Source organism: Cupressus sempervirens, chromosome 9, assembly GCF_028749045.1.
Source record: "Cupressus sempervirens isolate cs-2001-9-10 chromosome 9, ASM2874904v1, whole genome shotgun sequence".
NCBI classification, from domain to species: Eukaryota; Viridiplantae; Streptophyta; class Pinopsida; order Cupressales; family Cupressaceae; genus Cupressus; species Cupressus sempervirens.
In genome coordinates, this window is record NC_143126.1 from 70,624,491 (window position 1) to 70,643,561 (window position 19,071).

Here is a 19,071-nt window from a genome sequence, read left to right on the forward strand (position 1 = left end):
GAGAAGATTTGGTTAGAAAAAACAAAGTATGAGTTAATTTCCAAGTGAAAAATTATCTTTTAAGGGAAGAAAAATGTTTTGCACGGGGGCAAGAGGAGTTATTTCCCTGAAAACGTCAATTATTTCGCTGACTGTGCTAGCGCAGGGCGTGTAGACCGGCAGCGGCTCGGTGCAAATATGTTGCATCGTAGCCGGTGCCGACGGAATGGGTTTACATTGTTCAATTAAATTCAAATCAAACAGATTTGACATAATACGTCGATAAACAACTCTGTACGAATTTTGATTGGGGGAATAAGTGGACGGAATGGGTTTATATTGGTCAATCAAATTCAAATCAAATAGATTTGGCATAATCATTTTGCATTCACTGGGAAAATGGAGTCACAGCTTCGGAAGGTTTTGGTAATTGGATGCACACAGGGAGTCGGTTTAGAGGTAAATTCATTGTAAACAAACCTGCAATTTATTCAAATTTAGTGAATTTGAAGCTTTCCTGAGCATATTTATAGTGTATGCTCTGTCCCGCACAGGTTACGAAGGCACTGCTTCGGAACCCTGAAAGATATGAAGTGTATGCCCTCGTCAGAAACCGGGAGAAAGCAGCTAAAGTTCTTGGTGAATTATTTCGTTTTCTCTTTTATGATCTGTTTTCTTCAGTTTTTGCAAGATTCGAAGTTTATAGAAGTAAGGTTTCCACAGTCCGTATAAGCCACTTGTACAACGAGATTGATTTTGTTTCTGTTCCATTTGCAGCCAATTTGTAGAAATTGTCTTAATCGGCCTGATAATTTATTCGTTTATTTGGTTATTTACGACCACGTTTAGAAGTACAGTGAACAAATTGAAAATTTCGTTAGGTTTTATCTGCAGTCTCATGAATTCTGAAAGTGTGTCAATCCTGGATATTTGAATTACTTTTCTGCTAGTTATAGTGTTTTAAGCATTGAATGTTTGACCATAGATGCTTTTTTTTTTCTGAATTTGAAACAGACAAATTCTCACTTCTCAAAAATTGTTGCTTCTGGATTAAAAATATTTGACCATTTATAAGGTTTAAACCATGAAAGTTTACCTTTCATGTGGCTTCTTCTAAAATTTAAATTATCAATATGATTTCATCTATATGATATTTTAAGATTTTTGCCAGCTCTTGTAATTTATAAAATTCCATCCATCTATAGCGTTCAGGATATAAAGCATTCAAGAAATTGCAATTTACAGTTTTTTAAAATTTGAAATGAGGAATATGTTTGAGCAATGCTATGAGATTTCTGCAATCCATAAGAATGCTGTGCTGTTTTCTGGGTTTGACTGTGTGAGTTCTTGTCATCAATGTTTTGTATCATACACTCTGTGATCCATCAACTTTCCTTATGTTCTCTTGCATCCCGATGATGGATCATGGATTGTGATCTGAAACATTGATGAAAAAAATTCACACAATCAAACCCCGAAAACAGTACAGCAGAATATGTCCGAGTTCAATATGGTTTTTTTATCGTTTGCCAGCTGTGGATATTTAAGTATGTAAGGCAGGAGTCCCATGGGAGCAGCAGTACCTGAGGGTTTGCAGCATCCATTGCCAAGGAGGTAGAGAAGGGACTTGGATGATACGATGGTCTAAGTAACTGTAATGATATCAGGCATAGGCTGCTTAGGTCACTGTCTGGAGTTGGTGTGTTCTACTAGAGAAGGCTATATGAAAAAGTTTTTTGGAGAATGGAAAAAAGGCATCAGTGAACTCTTCGTAGATGCAAGATGCTTATTATTGTGTCAAGTGATTACAGTTTTATGCAAGGAGGGTATGAAAGTAGGGTCATGTCTTGTACAAATTATAATGTCCAGGAATGGATTTATCTAGATTGTACCAATGACACACAATAAGAGAGCTACAGAAATGAGAAGGTGTAGAATGATGAAGAATATGGAGAAACGAATCAAGAGCTGCCCTCTGAAGGATTTGGGAGAAAGCTTCATACTTGGTTTTGGCATCAGATAAGGAATAGTAAGGAGATATATACTGGAACGAAGTTGGAATAGTCATTGGCATTTGGGGTTTTCTGGGTATTGGAGGATCCAAGGTGGGAAGCAGATAGTTGCAATAGAATGCAACAACAGGCATGTAGCTTTTGAGCTTTGCACCTCTATGGATAGAACTATGATTGGTATTGTTGGGCTTCGCAAGCATTACAAGATAATAGGTATATGTATTTTTGATTCACTAATATAAAGTTATAAACTGATACCAATGCTACAGCGCTACAGCATATCTTCTGGACTATATACTAGTCCTTTCTCTTAATAACTTTTAAATATAATATTTTATTAAGCAGTTTTAAATCATAGGTAAATACAACATACACTTGCTGTTACCCATGCTCGCCAGTAAACAGATATAGACTTACATTCTGATATCTTCCTTAGAGAATCAGATACAATAAATAAATTTGATTCTTCAATGATATTGGCTCCCTTCTTATACTATGCTTGTTTGAATGGATGCCTCTTAAAGGATATGTCCTTTTCTCTTCCCCACAATCTTTCACTTCATGCACACCTTTCCCAAACATGTACTAATTGCTGTCTACTCAGAGAAACATTGCATTTTTTGTGGGCGCTTCATATTTGTTATCACTAATTACTATCATGTCTCCTCTTAACTTAATATAAAATCAATTTGTCACTGGTTGGGGATGTTTGACAACTATAACGATCACTGTTTATTTATATCAATGGTTTTGACTTTGATAATCATTTTGCCATGTCATATCTTAATTGATATTGTTGCAAGTTAGAAGTCACCGAATTATGCTTAGTTGACATTCCTTATTTTCCAGACTTAGCTAATATCAGTTTAGTATGATCATTGCATACTCATATATATAGTTGTCTGTCAGTAGGTGTCTTTGATTCTTTCTCTTCATTCTCTAAGTCCTAATCTTTTTGTCCTGGACTATTTCTTTCTTCTGTCAGTGTAATAGTAATCTATTCTAATTCAATCGTGGACTCAAAAGTAGTCTGATTCCATGCTTCATTGATTATGACATTCACACTTCCTACTACTTTCTTATCTGAGATTGTAGCACTAGTAAGCCTTGCTTGTTGTAGAGTGTCCCAAGAAAATGCCTTAATCTGACCTTGGATCAAATTTTCCTAGATTTCGCTCATATCTTTTGATGTAACATTTATTTTCAAAGATAGTAAATATTTGACAGTAGGTGTCATTCCGAACCATAGTTCATAAGGGGTCTTTGTATGATTAACTTTGATTTGCACTCGGTTGATCAGGTAAACAACAGTGTGTATTGCATCCCTCCAATAGACATTTGACAAATTGACATCTTTGACATTGTTCTTGCCATTTCAACAACATCCCTGTCCTATTGTTCAACAACTCTATTTTTTTGAGGGGTTTTTGGTGCAGATAATTGCCTAATAATCCCATATCTCTCAAGAATTAAATTCATATGAAGTAAAATTTCCTCTATGAGATCTCAAGTACATAATCCCAACATCCATTTAATTTTCAATCAAACTTTGAAAATTTTAAATCTATCCAAAGCCTCATATTTCTTGTTTGAGAATTTTATCCATGTGATTCTAGTGTTATCATCAATAAGCAACATGAAAGTATATTCCACTGTTGAGTGCCCTTGTTCTAGTTTGTCCACATAGATGATTGTGTATTAGCTCCAAGGGCCTTGTAGTCAAGTACACCTTGTTTTTTAATATGTTCAGGTTTTTTTTAGTAATCTGCCATTCCATGCATGTAGTATTAGCAAGTCTAGTAACTCTTGGCGTGTCTATTACAAGATTTGAAAAATTGATCTTTATCAGATAGTTGAAGTTAATATGCCCCTTCCGCTTGTCTCAAAACCAACATTCATTCTTCAGTGCCAAGGAACACTTTCCTCCATTGTTCCTTTTGAGATAATATATGTTTCCATTTCTTATTCCTTTTACTATAAGTCTTGCAGACTCATTTCTAATCTCACTTCTTCCTCAAAGGAAAGTGACTTGAAAACCCGTGTTAAACAACTGATTGACACTCAAAAGATCTTGTGGTAATCCTTTCACGTAAGAAACATCAATAGCTTTATGCTTATTATTAATTGAGATAGTTCCCTTACCACAAATAGGTGTTGAGCCTTTGTCAATAAATGAAAATGACCTCCTATCATAGTTTTCAAGATGCACAAATACTTTCTGTCTTCGTTCACGTGATTTGAGCAGTAACATTATTGATCTAGGATCTGGATTCTTCTGTAACACGTAGAACATTATTCTATTCTTCAGATCTGAAATTGTCTTAATCCTTTATGGCCAAGAATAGTACTTCATCGTTTGAGTCATTCCTGTCTCCATCCTTCGATAAATGAGATTCCATTGTGCAATAATTCTTATCTCTGTCATCCTGTCTACTATATCAGCTAGACTTTTTATTTACTTCCTTCTTTCCATCAACTTCAGAAGTCTTCCTAGCTTCTCTAAAATAACATGTCATAACCTTGTTTTAAGATAGAATTTTAATAATAATTAGACAATAGAATGTTATTAAATATATAATGATAATAAAGTCGTATAAAAACTAATACTAAAATAAAAAAATAGGAAGTAATAATTATTAAATCTATATTATCAATGAAATAATATTTATTATGATATTTTATATAATTAAAAAAAAAATTACAAAGAATAAAAAAAAATTTAAATTAAAGACATGAGACAAAATTGTAGAAAGTATGTTAACTTTCTAAATAGAATTTAATAATAAATAGTAATAAACACAAATAAGTAAGTAAATAAATAAAAATAATTTAACATAGAATAATATAAATTAACTAAATATAATGAAAAGTTAAGAGATATTTAACAAATAGACATGACACCTTAAAATTAAGATATAAAAGAGAGGGGAGATTATTTTAGAGAGGGGATAACAAGAAGAGGAGAAGATAGGAGTTCAAAAAGGAAAAATAGATGACGAAAGTAATACGAAGAAAATAAGGAAGTGACTTTCTAAAAAAGTATCAATGTTATTGAAAGGATGTGGACCTTTAAAAGGGTCATAATTATGAATAGTTACGACTTTTAAAAAATGTTGTAATTATAAAGTACTGAGACTTTTCCAAAAGATTTTAGTTACGAAGTGTTGTGACTTTTCGAAAAGATTATGACTATGAAGTGTTGTGACTTTTCAAAGGATTTGTATTATAAAAGGTTGTGACTCTTGGAAAAGAAGAAACCAAAAAATATATTTTATCTTTTCCTTATAATTAGAAAAACGATGAATTTTAGAAAGTAAATATAGAGTTGAGATAATTTAGTAGGAATAATTCATTGAAGGGACGACTAAGGATAGAGCCACGTGGACCAAGCAAAGAGGAATGTAAGAAAGGTATGTTTATGGATTATATTTGTTTAATTATGTTTATGAATTTATTTATATTAATGAATTATACTTGTGGATAATTTATGCATATACATATGTATATGTAAAGGTGGAATTCGAAATGGATAACACACATGACTTAATGGTTAATGGTTTAAGATCAAGAGAGTCCCCGTTTTAGGGAAGAGAGTGATCTTAATATGGTTAATAGCTTAAGATCAAGAGAGTCCCTTTGGAAAGAGAGTGATCTTAATAAGGTTATAAGGCCAGAATATTTTGTAGATGTTAACATATGCATATGTGACAAGGGCCCTGGATGGAGAATGTCTCTTCCAAGAAGGACCTTAAAGGGAGCACTTCATAGATGATGGAGAAGTAACTGGGGATTTAAGGATCCTCCATAGGGTTATTGATCCCGATGTGGAGATGTCTTTAAGGTTGGGTTAGGATAGAGGGTAGAATAGTGAAACTTGATTTATTATTGTATAGATTCTAACATTGGTTTTGTAGGTATTCTTGTCCTAGTCAGTGGGGACATTACATAACATTTAACAATATAGTATTAAAGCATTTGATGGGCAACTTATCTTTATATTTGCCAGATCCTTTCTTCAGTTTCCTAAGAAAGTTTACTTCCTCATCTAAATTAGTATCTTCTTCTTTGTGAGTACCTTGAAGGTAGCATCTTTATTTTCAAGTTGGTTTTCCTTGAGTCTAGGAAACTTGAAAGCAGTGACACCATACAGGTCATCCAAGGTATACTTATCCATATCTTGACTATGTTGTAGAGCAGTCAACATGACTTTGTGAGGTTTTGTCATTGTCCTCTTCACCTTCCAAACTACTTCATCATTATCATCAAGCACTATTGTGGAGCCTTTCATAGAGTTAACAACTTCATTTACTTGATGGAGGTAGCCTTCAATAGTCTCATCATCAGACATCTTCAAGGTTTTGAGTTTGTAGTTCAGATTCTGCAGCTTGATCTCCTTGATCTTCTTGTTTACTTCTTAAATACTAGCAAGCTTTCCCCATACATCAAATGCAGATTTGCAACCCATAACTTTCGACGATTCCGAATCACCCAAACTACTGATAATTGCTTTTCTTTCCTTAGCATTGTTCTCATGTGACTTGCATTCTTTTGGAGTAGTAAGAGTACCTGCAACAACAAAATCATATCACTTTCAGATTGCATTAAGAACTCCATATGGCAATCAAACCAAATGAGACTCCGTCCTTTTCTTCCAAAAGAGATAATTTGTTCAATCCAACTTAGGTACCTTAGTACTCTTGTTACTAGCCATATCAGATCTACCTCAAGTGGTTAACCTTCACAATAGGAAGCTTGCTTTAGTACCAATTATTGAACATAATCCAATGCAAGGAGGGGGGAGGGGGGTGAATCAACACACTTAGATTTTAATAATATTATCCCAAATCTGAAATATCTTATCTATTGATCGGCATAAGATAAAGCAAAGATTCTAGATACACATAAACACAAAAGAACACCAAATTTATGTAGAAAACCCAAGATAATTGAAAGGGGGAGGGGTGGTGAATCAGTTATGTAATTACAACACACAAGAACACCAAATTTATGTGGAAAACCCAAGATAATTGGAAGTGGGAGGGGTGGTGAATCAGTTATGTAATTACAACAACTCGCAACAACTTTATTAATTCTGAAACATGTAAACAATAGATATGTTAATTAGGGAAACCCTTGATCAGAGGGAAAACCCTGGTGGGAATGATACCCACAAGATGACATACTAATATAAAAGTTCCTTGTGAAAGGATGGACTCTGTTAGGAGCCAATGAAATACAATTAGTACATGAGTCCCTATTAGGAGAGTTTGAATCCTTGTTAGGAGATTCCAACCTTGTTAGGAGTTGAAAGGAGGACAATTGAACCCACTGTCCAAATAGCCTTAAAAAAAATCTTCACTAGACAATCTTCCAAATAAGCATATGCAAAATCTTTGTACTGACTAAACAACTACTTTGCCAATACAGTTCCTTTGAAGCTCACAGTAAGATCAATCTCTGCTCTGATCAAATACAAATTCGCATCCAAGTTTGCATAACCATAAAATGATCTCACTGATGATTACAACCAAGGAAACAATCTCTCCTTTGTACCAAGTCCTAAAACAAGTATTGAGTCGGACTTGAGGCTTTCCCATTTTACAATAATAATATAGGACATCTTTAAGATATTGCTTTACATGTTACAGTACAATTATACTCTTTCATCAAAGATATTATCCATAGTCGGCTCATGGAGAACATCTTCTGAACAGTCTTTTCCAAAGGTCATAGAATGAATATCTATTTTTGCCATCTGGAGCATAGCACCTTCATCATATCTTTGACCTTCCTCTAAGCTCGCTTAATTAGATTATATCTCTGTTAAAAGATATAATCAATTTACCAGTGACTGCTTTTCAAAAACTCTTTCTAAAAGCTACCTTCATAAAGCATGGCATAACTTTGTCATATCTGCAGATTTCTGTCTGCGCTCCTAACTGTAATATCCTCAGACATTACTAAATATGTTCCCAATCGCGCACAATCAAACTCATTGACCGTTGATTGCACCAAACAATTCTTCCTCTATAACTCTGGTAATCTTCACAGAATAAGGTAAATGTTGATATTAATGACAAACACTGCCATGAATGCAACACAAGCTTTGAATCATGTCTCCAACAATGCTATGATACTCTCCCATAGAAATACCATCAGCATTCATGCTAATAGGGTAAAAACTCTAGTGAGAAGTACTCACTATATCAAATTACTTGATTACAATATATTAGGCTTGAAGTCAAGGAACTTAGTGTCCTCAATTTAGGCAAATTGTCAAAGATTAAACTAATTTTTAACGAATAGGAAGAAACTCACTGACAAAAGATATAACTGTACTTTTGATCTATTGCAATGACATTTGAATCTGATTCTCCAAACAGCTTCCCAGTTTTCTTCTGTTTGTGCAAACCTTCGCAATCCTTATAGCTATCCTCACATGCTCTCTTACACATCTCATCCATTACAATCAAAATATATAGTGAATTGTTCATCGGACACACAAACAAGTTTAGTCAGATAAAATAGACATCATGGATACAAAGTTGGCCACCTTGAATAAAATGCACAAGGTGGTCAATTACAAGAAGTAGAGAGGACTCAGATATATCCGTAAAGATCTCTTTCCAATCAAATATTATTTATCCATAAGCATCACAACAATATCCAAAGCTGGATCAAAAGGTAACGTGTGAAAATACATTAAAAACAGGTTATTGGTTGGCTCAAAAAACATTCTTCAACACATGAGACACCTTCCAAAGCATGACATGCCATAGCCAAAGCACCATAGCCTTTTGTCTCTCCCTTTGACCTATATCTGAACCCAATCAACATGAATCAAGTTACTGCAAGTAGTTGAGTCGACCAAAAGCCAACACAGACAACAAACAATGCATGTGGCAACAGATCTTCACTTGTGGAGGAAAGTAACAAAATATATCTGAACTGAAACATCAGACAAACCATCTTACCAAGTCCTCCAAGCTGCAAACCATGAAATTCTTTTGCGGAGCAATGTAAGTCAATCTCCAAGCCTATTCAAACCATCTGACAGTTAGCCTTACTGATAGCCAATCAGCGTAAAATATCTTTATCAAACAATTAGTTTGAGAATTTGTCCAAATGATAGAGCAATATTTAAAGTTATCAGTCATTGCATCCAGAGACGCAAGCATCCATTATCTGAAGACATCCTTTAATAAGATCTTCAAGTACTCTTTCCTACACATTCCAACCTTACGGAAACAAATCTTCTTTCTCAATCAATCTCATAACCTCAGTAACCTTCTCAATCCTCTTTTTCAAATCTTCTTCATCAATCAATAAATCTTCTTCCTCAATCAATGTCATAGCTCCAAATCTTGTCCATCAGTCAAAACAACAACAAATAAATCCTTGCAGATAAGAATTGATGCCACACCAGAAAAGGTTGACATCAATGACAAACCATAATGCTAACTGGCTATAGCAATAATAATCGCTATCTGATTTCCTCTCTTAATCATTGATACAGATAGGGATGTTGAACATAGGTTGCTTTTGTGAATCATTGCTTACAGATATCCCTTGTGCAGTGCTGTTGATTATTGTAGCGAGTTCTTGTTTGATTGCTGGCCCTTAGATTTGTCATTAGTTAATGGTATCTTTTCCTTAATTGATGTTGGTTAAGATGTGTAATAATCTCAATCGATGTCATTGATTGTTTCTGACTAATTGACTCCACCACTTGCAACCTTTAAAAATATTGAGCAGCTGTCAGAAATTGTGAAGTCTCACCACTGTGAGACACTTTCTAACCAAAGTCCAACCTCTTCACCTTAATAAACTTGTTTTATTATTATTTATCTTTTTATTTATTTTTATAGTTTAATTTTATTATTATCTATTATTAAATATTATTTCAGAAATGGGACATTACAGCAACTGCCAAGGAAGCTAAAGACTAAAAAGCTGGAACACAAGCAGTTTTTTTCAGATCTTTTTGTGTAATTATGTTCTTGTCATCTATTAAGTTTGGTAGGCATCAATTGAAGAAAAGACACATGCTGGCTCTAAAAAGTCTCTATCATATGTGACATTCTCAATACTATTAAATTCCTCCTCAGGATTGACTTATTTTGGTGGGTAGGTTAAACTATAGGTGCAGTGATGATTGTTAACATGTCAGGCTCCACATGCTTAGAAGACAAAATGATATCATTAATAGGGTCTATATCCCTCATATCAAGTGACACTTTACCTTTCTTTTCAAGTGACTACCTAGGAACCTAAAACAATTGGAATACAAACAGATATATTAAATATTTCTTCATGTAATTGATTGTAATTATTGTTTTATATCTCTGAATTTTGATAGACATCAAGTGATACACTTGACTTCAGAGAGTCTCATCATATGGAACATTCTTAATGTCACATAGTCCTCCTGATAAAATGGCTTATTGGGGTGGGCAGGGCAATGTTATGGTGTAGTGATGATTTTCATATTGTCGAGCTCTATAAGCGTTACAAGACAGCCACATCCCTAATGGGGTGGGTATCCCTCATTCAAGAAACACTTCATGTTCCTCTTTCAAGGAACTACCAACGAGGTTAAAACTATTGGAATACAAGCAGATTTTGTTACTATTTGTGTAATACCACTACATTTGTTCTTGTATTTATATAACACATTCAACATAATTTTATATTTATCAAGTAGACACCCTCCTTTGTTCGTGAATTTTTCCGCTCTGCATCTCCTTGGCTTGAAATCAGCAATTCGTATTAGAGGTAATAAGTTTATGAGGACTTCCTTCTGAAGTCTTCACTCCTAGATGATGGTTGCTATCTACACTAGGTCTTGATCTCCATTCTTCTATTTGCAGATGATGTGGTTCTTCTTGCTTCCTCTCTAGACAGTTTACAGAGGCTTCTTGATGGCTTGGCTTCCTTTTGTGACCAGCGATAGCTTGTGGTTAACTTTTGGTAAGACTCTGGTCATTATCTTTAACTGCTTGAAGACTTCCCATCTTCACTTCTTTCTTTAGGGATAGGAGATTGAGATCACTTCATCTTATACATATCTGGGGGTTAAGTTTTCTGGTCCGCGGTTCAGTATGAGACCAACGATTCAGCCCCGAGTCAACGATGGTATGGGCTCTTTTGCTATGCTTGAGAAACAGTGCTTTAGATATCATTTTCAGGATACCTTGTCCAAGCTGTCCCTCTTGGACTCCCTTGTGCGGTCGACAATTCTTTATGGGTCTGTAGTTTGGGGCCCGTCTCTCCTTGGTTCTGATTGGGCATCGATTGAGCGGGTTTAGACATTGCTTTTGCGGCTCATCATTAGATGTCATAGGTTCACTCCTCATACTATCATTCTAGCTGAATTCAGTGCTCATTCTTTTAGTCTCGCGACCATTTTTGATTTGATTTGGTTCCTCCATCGTCTACGTGGTTTTGTGGATTTCGTTGGTGACCGTGATCGGTACTCCTACTTGGCTTATTGTTCTTCGGTTGCTATTGCGAGTTCTAATTCTGGTTCTTGAGCTCTCTTGAGCTCGCTGTTGGTATGCACCGACTTCTTCTTTGCTAGGATTGATTAGGATAGATATTGACCGCCTCCCCCCTTACTAGTTCTTGCTGATTGTCCCTCCTCATCTTCTCCCCTCATTATAGGAGTTAAATGAACGTGTCAGACTTGACATTTATAGACAGTACATTGCCACTACCTGGATTAACCCGCCTAGTGGGTTACATCTGAGGATGTCCTTTTATGCAGAGCACGTTTTGGAGATCTGTGATGGGATTATTGTTTGTCCTAGCTACTTTTCTCGGTGGTGGTCTCACGCCCTGCATATCTCCCTGGGGTCCTTTAGAGTTGGTTCTCATCGTTTTCGAGCTCAGACTGACCATCATATAGATAGTCGAGAGCAGATCTGTAAGCTGTGTACTTTGGATGAGACTGAGACAGAGACTCACTTTCTTTTCCGTTGCCCTATCTACTATGAGAGAAGAGGAAGATTTTTCTGTCTAATCTGGGAGTGTTTCTCTCTTTGTGATTTCTTCAGTTACTATGATCAGTGGTGTCTTGCACTTTATCCTCAGGAGGCTACTATGCTTCGTGATAGCACTCTACAGTCACTACTTCCTCGCCGACATAGTTCTACTTAGCTCATTACTACCTCTTTTTCACACCATTATCTCCTTTGCGTGGTGTGAAAAGGTCGTCTAGCTCTACTAGCTCCTCTGGTCATTCCAGATCTACTAGATGTGTCAGATCCCGTACCGGCTATTTGTAGCAGCGACACTCCTCTGCGAGTTCTCAAAGACAGAACATAGCTTCTCCCATCGGCAGGCTTATCCTTCTATGATTGATTTCTTTTTGCTTAGAAAGGACTCCTAGTGTTTTGTCTTGGCCTCTCTCTATTTATTTTCTTCTTCTCATTTTGTTGTATGCTTTCGTTTTCGGACACCGTTGGGTGCACCTGTTGTTGCCAACCTCATTGTTGTAACCCTCCAGTGCCATAGACCTTTTGGTGGTATTTTGTTGGACATTAATATCATTATCTTATCTTATCTCACTCGATCTCGTTGCTTGGTTTCTCAATAAATAATAATTATGCATGATTGTCCTTTCATAGTATTAAGAAGAACACATTTAAATTGGTTTAGTTTAGTTTAGATCAAAGAGTTTTGACAAGAAGTCAAGCATTTGGGTGAAGGGATAGTCTAATACCAAGTCTTGAATTCCAAGAGAATGAAGGATGCTATGCACAAAATATTTTGCAAGTGTGTAAACTTCACAATTTGCAATTCATAAAGAGAAAATCACTAGATGTTCCAAGAACTTGAAATTGGCCAGTCATGCCATTGTGCCAAAAATCAAGAGTGGCTTTCCAGTACCAAGTGTTGGGTGAAGGGATTGTCATCACCAACATTGGGAGCCAGTAAAATATCATTACAAAAGACAACACAAACCATCTAGGCCTCACAATGGAAGCACATCCAATGTGTTGCTAGAATGATTTTCGCAAGGAGGTAGCTTAAGGTAACTCATTAGTGCATATTTACTTGAGTGGTTGAGTTCAGAATGTGTCATCTTGTCTTTCCATATCCATTTGCTAATCTCACTAACTCTCATTTTTGAACTTCCTTTGTGCTTAATGTCATATACTTATTCCCTTTTGTCAAGTTTGGCCCATTCTCTGTCTCATTCTGTCTACATGCTATGCTCTACACAACCAACAAGTTGAGTGAGAGAAAATAGGCATCACGGATACAAAGTTGGCCACCTTGAAAAAAATGCACAAGGTGGTCCATTGCAAGAAGTAGAGAGGACCCAGATATATCTGAAAAGATTTTTCTCCAATCAAATAAAATTTATCCAGAAGCATCACAACAATATCCAAAGCCGGACCAAAAGGTAACGTGTGAAAATACATTAAAAACAGGTTATTGGTTGGCTCAAAAGCATTCTCCAACACATGGGACACCTTCCAAAGCATGACACGCCATAGTCAAAGCAGCATTGCCTTTTGTCTCTCCCTTTGACCTATTTCCGGACCCAATCAACATGAATCAAGTTACTGCAAGTAGTTGAGTCAACCAAAAACCAACACAGAGAACAAATAGTGCATGTGACAACAGGTCTTCACTTGTGGAGGAAAGCAATGAAATATATCTGAACTGAAACATCAGACAAACCATCTTACCAAGTCCTCCAAGCTGCAAACCATGAAATTCTTTTGCGGAGCAATGCAAGTCAATCTCCAAGCCTATTCAAACCATGTGACAGTTAACCTTACTGTGAGCCAATCAGTACAAAATATCTTTATCAAACAATTAGTTTGAGAATTTGTCCAAATGATAGAGAAATATTTAAAGTTATCAGTCATTACATCCAGAGCCACAAGTATCCATTATCTTAAGAGATCCTTTAATAAGCTCTTCACGTACTCTTTCCTACACATTCCAGCCTTATGGAAAAAAACCTTTTTCCTCAATCAACATCATAACCTCAGTAACCTTCTCAATCCTCTTTTTCAAATCTTCGTCATCAATCAATAAATCTTCTTCAATCAGTGTCCATCAGTCAAAACAACAACAAATAAATCCTTGCAGATAAGAATTGATGCCACACCAGAAAAGGTTGACATCAATGACAAACCATAATGCTAACAGGCTATAGCAATGATAATCGCTATCTGATGTCCTCTCTTAATCATTGATACAGATAGGCATGTTGAACATAGATTGCTTTTATGAATCATTTCTTACAGATATTGTGTAGCGCTGTTGATTATTGTAGTGAGTTCTTGTTTGATTACTGGCCCTTAGATTGTCATTAGTTAATGGTATCTTTGCCTTGATGTTGGTTACGATGTGTAATAATCTCAATCGATGTCATTGATCGATTCTGACTAATTGACTCCACCGCTTGCAACCTTTAAAAATATTGAGCAGCTCTCAGAAATTGTGGAGTCTCACCATTGTGAGACACTTTCTAACCAAAGTCCAACCTCTTCACCTTAATAACCTTATTTTATTATTATTTATCTTTTTATTTATTTTTATAGTTTAATTTTATTATTATTTATTATTAAATACTATTTCAGAAATGGGACATTACAGCAACTGCCAAAGAAGCTAAAGATTAAAAAGCTGGAATACAAGCAGTTTTTTTCAGATCTTTTTGTGTAATTTATTGTAATTATGTTCTTCTCATCTGTTAAGTTTGGTAGGCATCAATTGAAGAAAAGACACATGCTGGCTCCACAAAGTCTCTATCATATGCGATATTCTTAATACTATAAAATTCCTCCTCAGGATTGGCTTATTTTGGTGAGCAGGTTAAACTACAGGTGCAGTGATGATTGTTAACATGTCAGGCTCCACATGCTTAGAAGACAAAGTGATATCATTAATAGGGTCTATATCCCTCATATCAAGTAACACTTTGCCTTTCTTTTCAAGCAACTACCTAGGAACCTAAAACAATCGGAATACAAACAGATATCTTAAATATTTGTTCATGTAATCGATTGTAATTATTGTTTTATATCTCTGAATTTTGATAGACATCATGTGAAGAAAAGATACATGTTGACTTCAGAGAGTCTCATCATATGGAACATTCTTAATGTGACAGTCCTCCGGATGAAATGGCTTATTGGGGTGGGCAGGGCAATGTTATGATTCAGTGATGATTGTCATAATGTCGAGCTCTATAAGCATTACAAGACAGCCACGTCCCTAATGGGGTGGGTATCCCTCATTCAAGCAACACTTCATGTTCCTCTTCAAGGAACTACCAAGGAGGTTAAAACTATTGGAATACAAGCAGATTTTGTTACTATTTGTGTAATACCACTACATTTGTTCTTGTATTTATATAGCACATTCAACATAATTGTATGTTTATTAAGTAGACACTCTCCTTTGTTCGTGAAATTTTCTGCTCTGCATCTCCTTGGCTTGAAATCAGCCATTTGTATTAGAGGTAATAAGTTTATTCCTCTCACTAGATCTCGTTGCTGGTTTCTCAGTAAATAATAGTTATGCATGATTGTCCTTTCATAGTATTAAGAGCACATACAAATTGGTTTTGTTTAGTTTAGATCAAAGAGTTTCAACAGTAAGTCAAGCATTTGGGTGAAGGGATAGTCTAATACCAAGTCTTGAATTCCAAGAGAATGAAGGATGCTATGCACAAAATATTTTGCAAGTGTGTTAAATTCAAAGTTTGCAATTCATGAAGAGAAAATCACTAGATGTTCCAACAACTTGAAATTGGCCGATCAATACCTATTCATGCCATTGTGCCAAAAATCAAGAGTGGCTTTCCAGTACCAAGTGTTGGGTGAAGGGATTGTCATCATCAACATTGGGAGCCAGTAAAATATTGTTACAAAGGACAACACAAACCATCTAGGCCTCACAATGGAAGCATGCCCAATGTGTTGCTGGGATGATTTTAGCAAGGAGGTAGCTTAAGGTAACTCATTAGTGCATATTTGCTTGAGTAGTTGAGTTCAGAATGTGTCATCTCTTCATTCCATATCCATTTGCTAATCTCAGTAACACTCATTTTTGAACTTCCTTTGTGTTTAATGTCATCTATTCATTCCCTTTTGTCAAGTTTGGCCCATTCTCTGTCTCATTCTGTCTACATGCTATGCTTTACACAACCTCATCTGTCTTCAGCCCTTTTCTTATCCTTGTTGATACTCATTCTATATTTGTTTCCTAGAACTAGCTTGCCTTTCCTTTGTTAGTTCTCGGTGCTGACAATCAGTTAATTCTGTGCACTTATATATTCTAAATAACTGTTTATTTTCTCATGTCGTTGATGCTTTGTGTTTTTAATTCTGATTTATTCCTCATGTCATGTTCTTGTTGTATACATCTCCTTTATTTGACCTGGCATTTAACAAACAGCTTTACAGGAAAGTTTAAAAAACCTTTTAACAAATGGTGCCCTAGATATGCTAGCAGCTAATAGTCTGATATTTGAACCAAACCTTAGTCCTCCAAACATCAAATATAAGCTCATTTTTCAGGACTGAGAAACTTTGTCCTTGCAAGGAATATTAAAATTTGTTCTACATAGAAGTCCGATTGTCATACCAATTATATGAGAAAAAATGTTATTCCTACTCGTAAGATGAAGTTTGAGAAGCCTTTTCAATGGAATTTAAAAGCACCCTCTGAAAGTTCTATATGTCTTATTAGTTTCTCAGCTTCTTTCCAAACCAGACTTCTATTTCTCTTGGCAAGGACAGGCTCAAGAAAGATATACGTGCACCAGAAACATTGCTAATGCTTTATTGCAATTTTTCAATCTGCATAATGAAGCGCTGAGCAATTTTAATGAATATTATATGTAAAAAAAATCATTGTTCGATAAATGATAAGAAAGAGAATATGAAATAATTCATCAGGCACACATAGAATATAACATAAACACAAAAGAGACAATGATGGGGAAAGCAAAGAAGGGTAGGACTTCTCATTGATTTTAGGTTTAATACACATGTTAGGTACTCTGCCAAATGGCTTGTTCTCATTACATGTATTCCAAACTATGTGTCAAAACACTCAAAGTCCCGTGACTACATTTTTGTATGATTAGAAATTATTTTAACTGGCTGTATGCTAGCAAAACAGTGTTGCACAGTGTTAAAAATATAATTGTAAGTGATTTTGAATAAAATTCCTCTAACACCTTTTATGTTTTTGTAGAAGCAACTGGTTTTCAAGACAATATGTTGTAATGTGCCCTTCTTGCACCTAGTCCAAAAAGAAGCAGAAAAAAACGTTTCCAGAAAAATATAAAAAACAGATTTTTACTTTCAGAAAAGTAGCAAAACAGTAAAAACAAAATTGTCTTCTGAAAAAATAGCACAAAAAGTTTTTTTTTTTTTGAAAGCACTGAAAAAGAAAAAGAAAACACTTTACCAAAAAAATTGCAAACATGTAGAAAGAGCTTTTTAAAAAAAAAATAGCGGCAAAATGAAAAATGTTTTTTGCTTGATAGTTTTTCAAACTTATAAAAGAGAGACTAGGGCTCTCATTGGCATGTTGAAGTTGATATCTAATGTTATGCCGTTGAAATGATTTTGGAGTTCATGTTTTTGCAGTGTTACATTGGCGCAGGGGTGTGGTGGTGCGGGAGGACGTCGGGAGGAGTTTCGGGTGTGGGAAAAAAAGGGCCTCAATATGGGGACAGTGGGGGGAGGGGGTTGCATAGTATATATATATGCCTAAAAACGCTAATTATGAAATGATACTTCAATATATTATATAACATACCAAATATAGTTGAATAGAGAAAATTGAAATGCGATTCACAAACCATAAGTTCAAACTTGAAACTTGAAACTTCATAACCATTACCAATGACCATTTAACAAATTAACTTAGTTCAAGATGCAAAATTCAAAATTCATTGTTCAAATATGAATATCATATATCATAAAGATGCTCATGATGACATTGAGCCAAGTAACATGAAACAGTGAAATGAAATAATGTATCATAGCCATATCAAAGTGAGTACAATCAACAAAATGACAAAATGTCAATAACGAGAATGGAATCATCCCAAGCGCTCTCTAACCATCCCTTATACCGAAGTCCTAATCATTCCAAAGGTTAGCTTTCTTAAAAAACAAATTAAAAAAGAAATGCAAAAAGTACTTTTTTTATAACTTTTTGGGGGCCATTCAGCTGGCCACACCCCGCGAGCACCCTGGGAGCACCTCACGCGCACCCCCACACCTCAGCACTTGCGACGCACTCGAGTCTTGTGTCCCCCTCAGGTGGTTGATTGGTGTGGCTGAGGTGCGACGACGCTTTTCCGGTCGACAGGGGTACTCGGTTGCACGACGCACCCGCACAAGGTGCGTATGTGCATCGGGTGCTTCGGGTTTTTGACTAGGGTGCGCGCACTCGGGTTAGACTGTGTTTTTGTCTCATTGAAGATGATAGCCCTCTTTCAAGTTGTTGTTTCCGGGGATGAAAACCCCACCCTAGCTAGTTGGCGCTCATAGTTGCAGGGTTCTTAGTGTTCTTGAAGTTGTCAGGAAGGTTTTTGTTTTGGAGTGATGTAGTTTTCCCATTTTTCTAATGTCGATTTCTAGTATTTGTTGTGTAGTTTGGTTTTAAGCTGAGCAATATTTCTTTTTTGAGTTATATTCAGGCTTTCTGGCAATTTGAAATCTCCTCATTTGGGCTACTTCATGTGAGGTCTTCTTTGGTTACATTAGAATACTGATTATTGGGGTTTTGGGGACTTGCACATGCCCTTTCATGTGAAGGTCAAGTGACTCTGTTGCATGCTATATGGCCTGATTTTAATGATCAGAAATTCTGATTTCAATGTCTTATTTTTGATATTGTGATTGAAGCTAATTCCATATTTGAAGGGTTTCAACTTTCCTTATACTAGATTTTTTAGTTTAGTGGCGATGGTGTCAAGACCCTATTTAACTTAGTAGCTGCAATTTATCTTTTGTATTCACAAAGAGGTGAAGGTTGGCTCCCTCTCATTGGTTATCAGCCAAGGTGATGTAGGGGCATCTATGGTCAAACT

General features: G+C 35.7%; 1 protein-coding gene across 1 annotated transcript in view; it reads left to right on the plus strand.

Annotated features, from left to right (window-relative positions):
• The first annotated feature begins 343 nt into the window (after positions 1-343).
• LOC149537664 (uncharacterized protein At5g02240-like) overlaps positions 344-19,071 on the plus strand; it is a 113,734-nt gene continuing 95,006 nt past the window's right edge. Inside the window, exons 1-2 of the mRNA XM_089799004.1 lie at positions 344-438; positions 534-618. Of these exons, the coding sequence (XP_089655130.1) occupies positions 379-438; positions 534-618 (145 nt within the window). The 5' untranslated portion in view covers positions 344-378. The remainder of the gene's footprint in view (positions 439-533; positions 619-19,071) is intronic.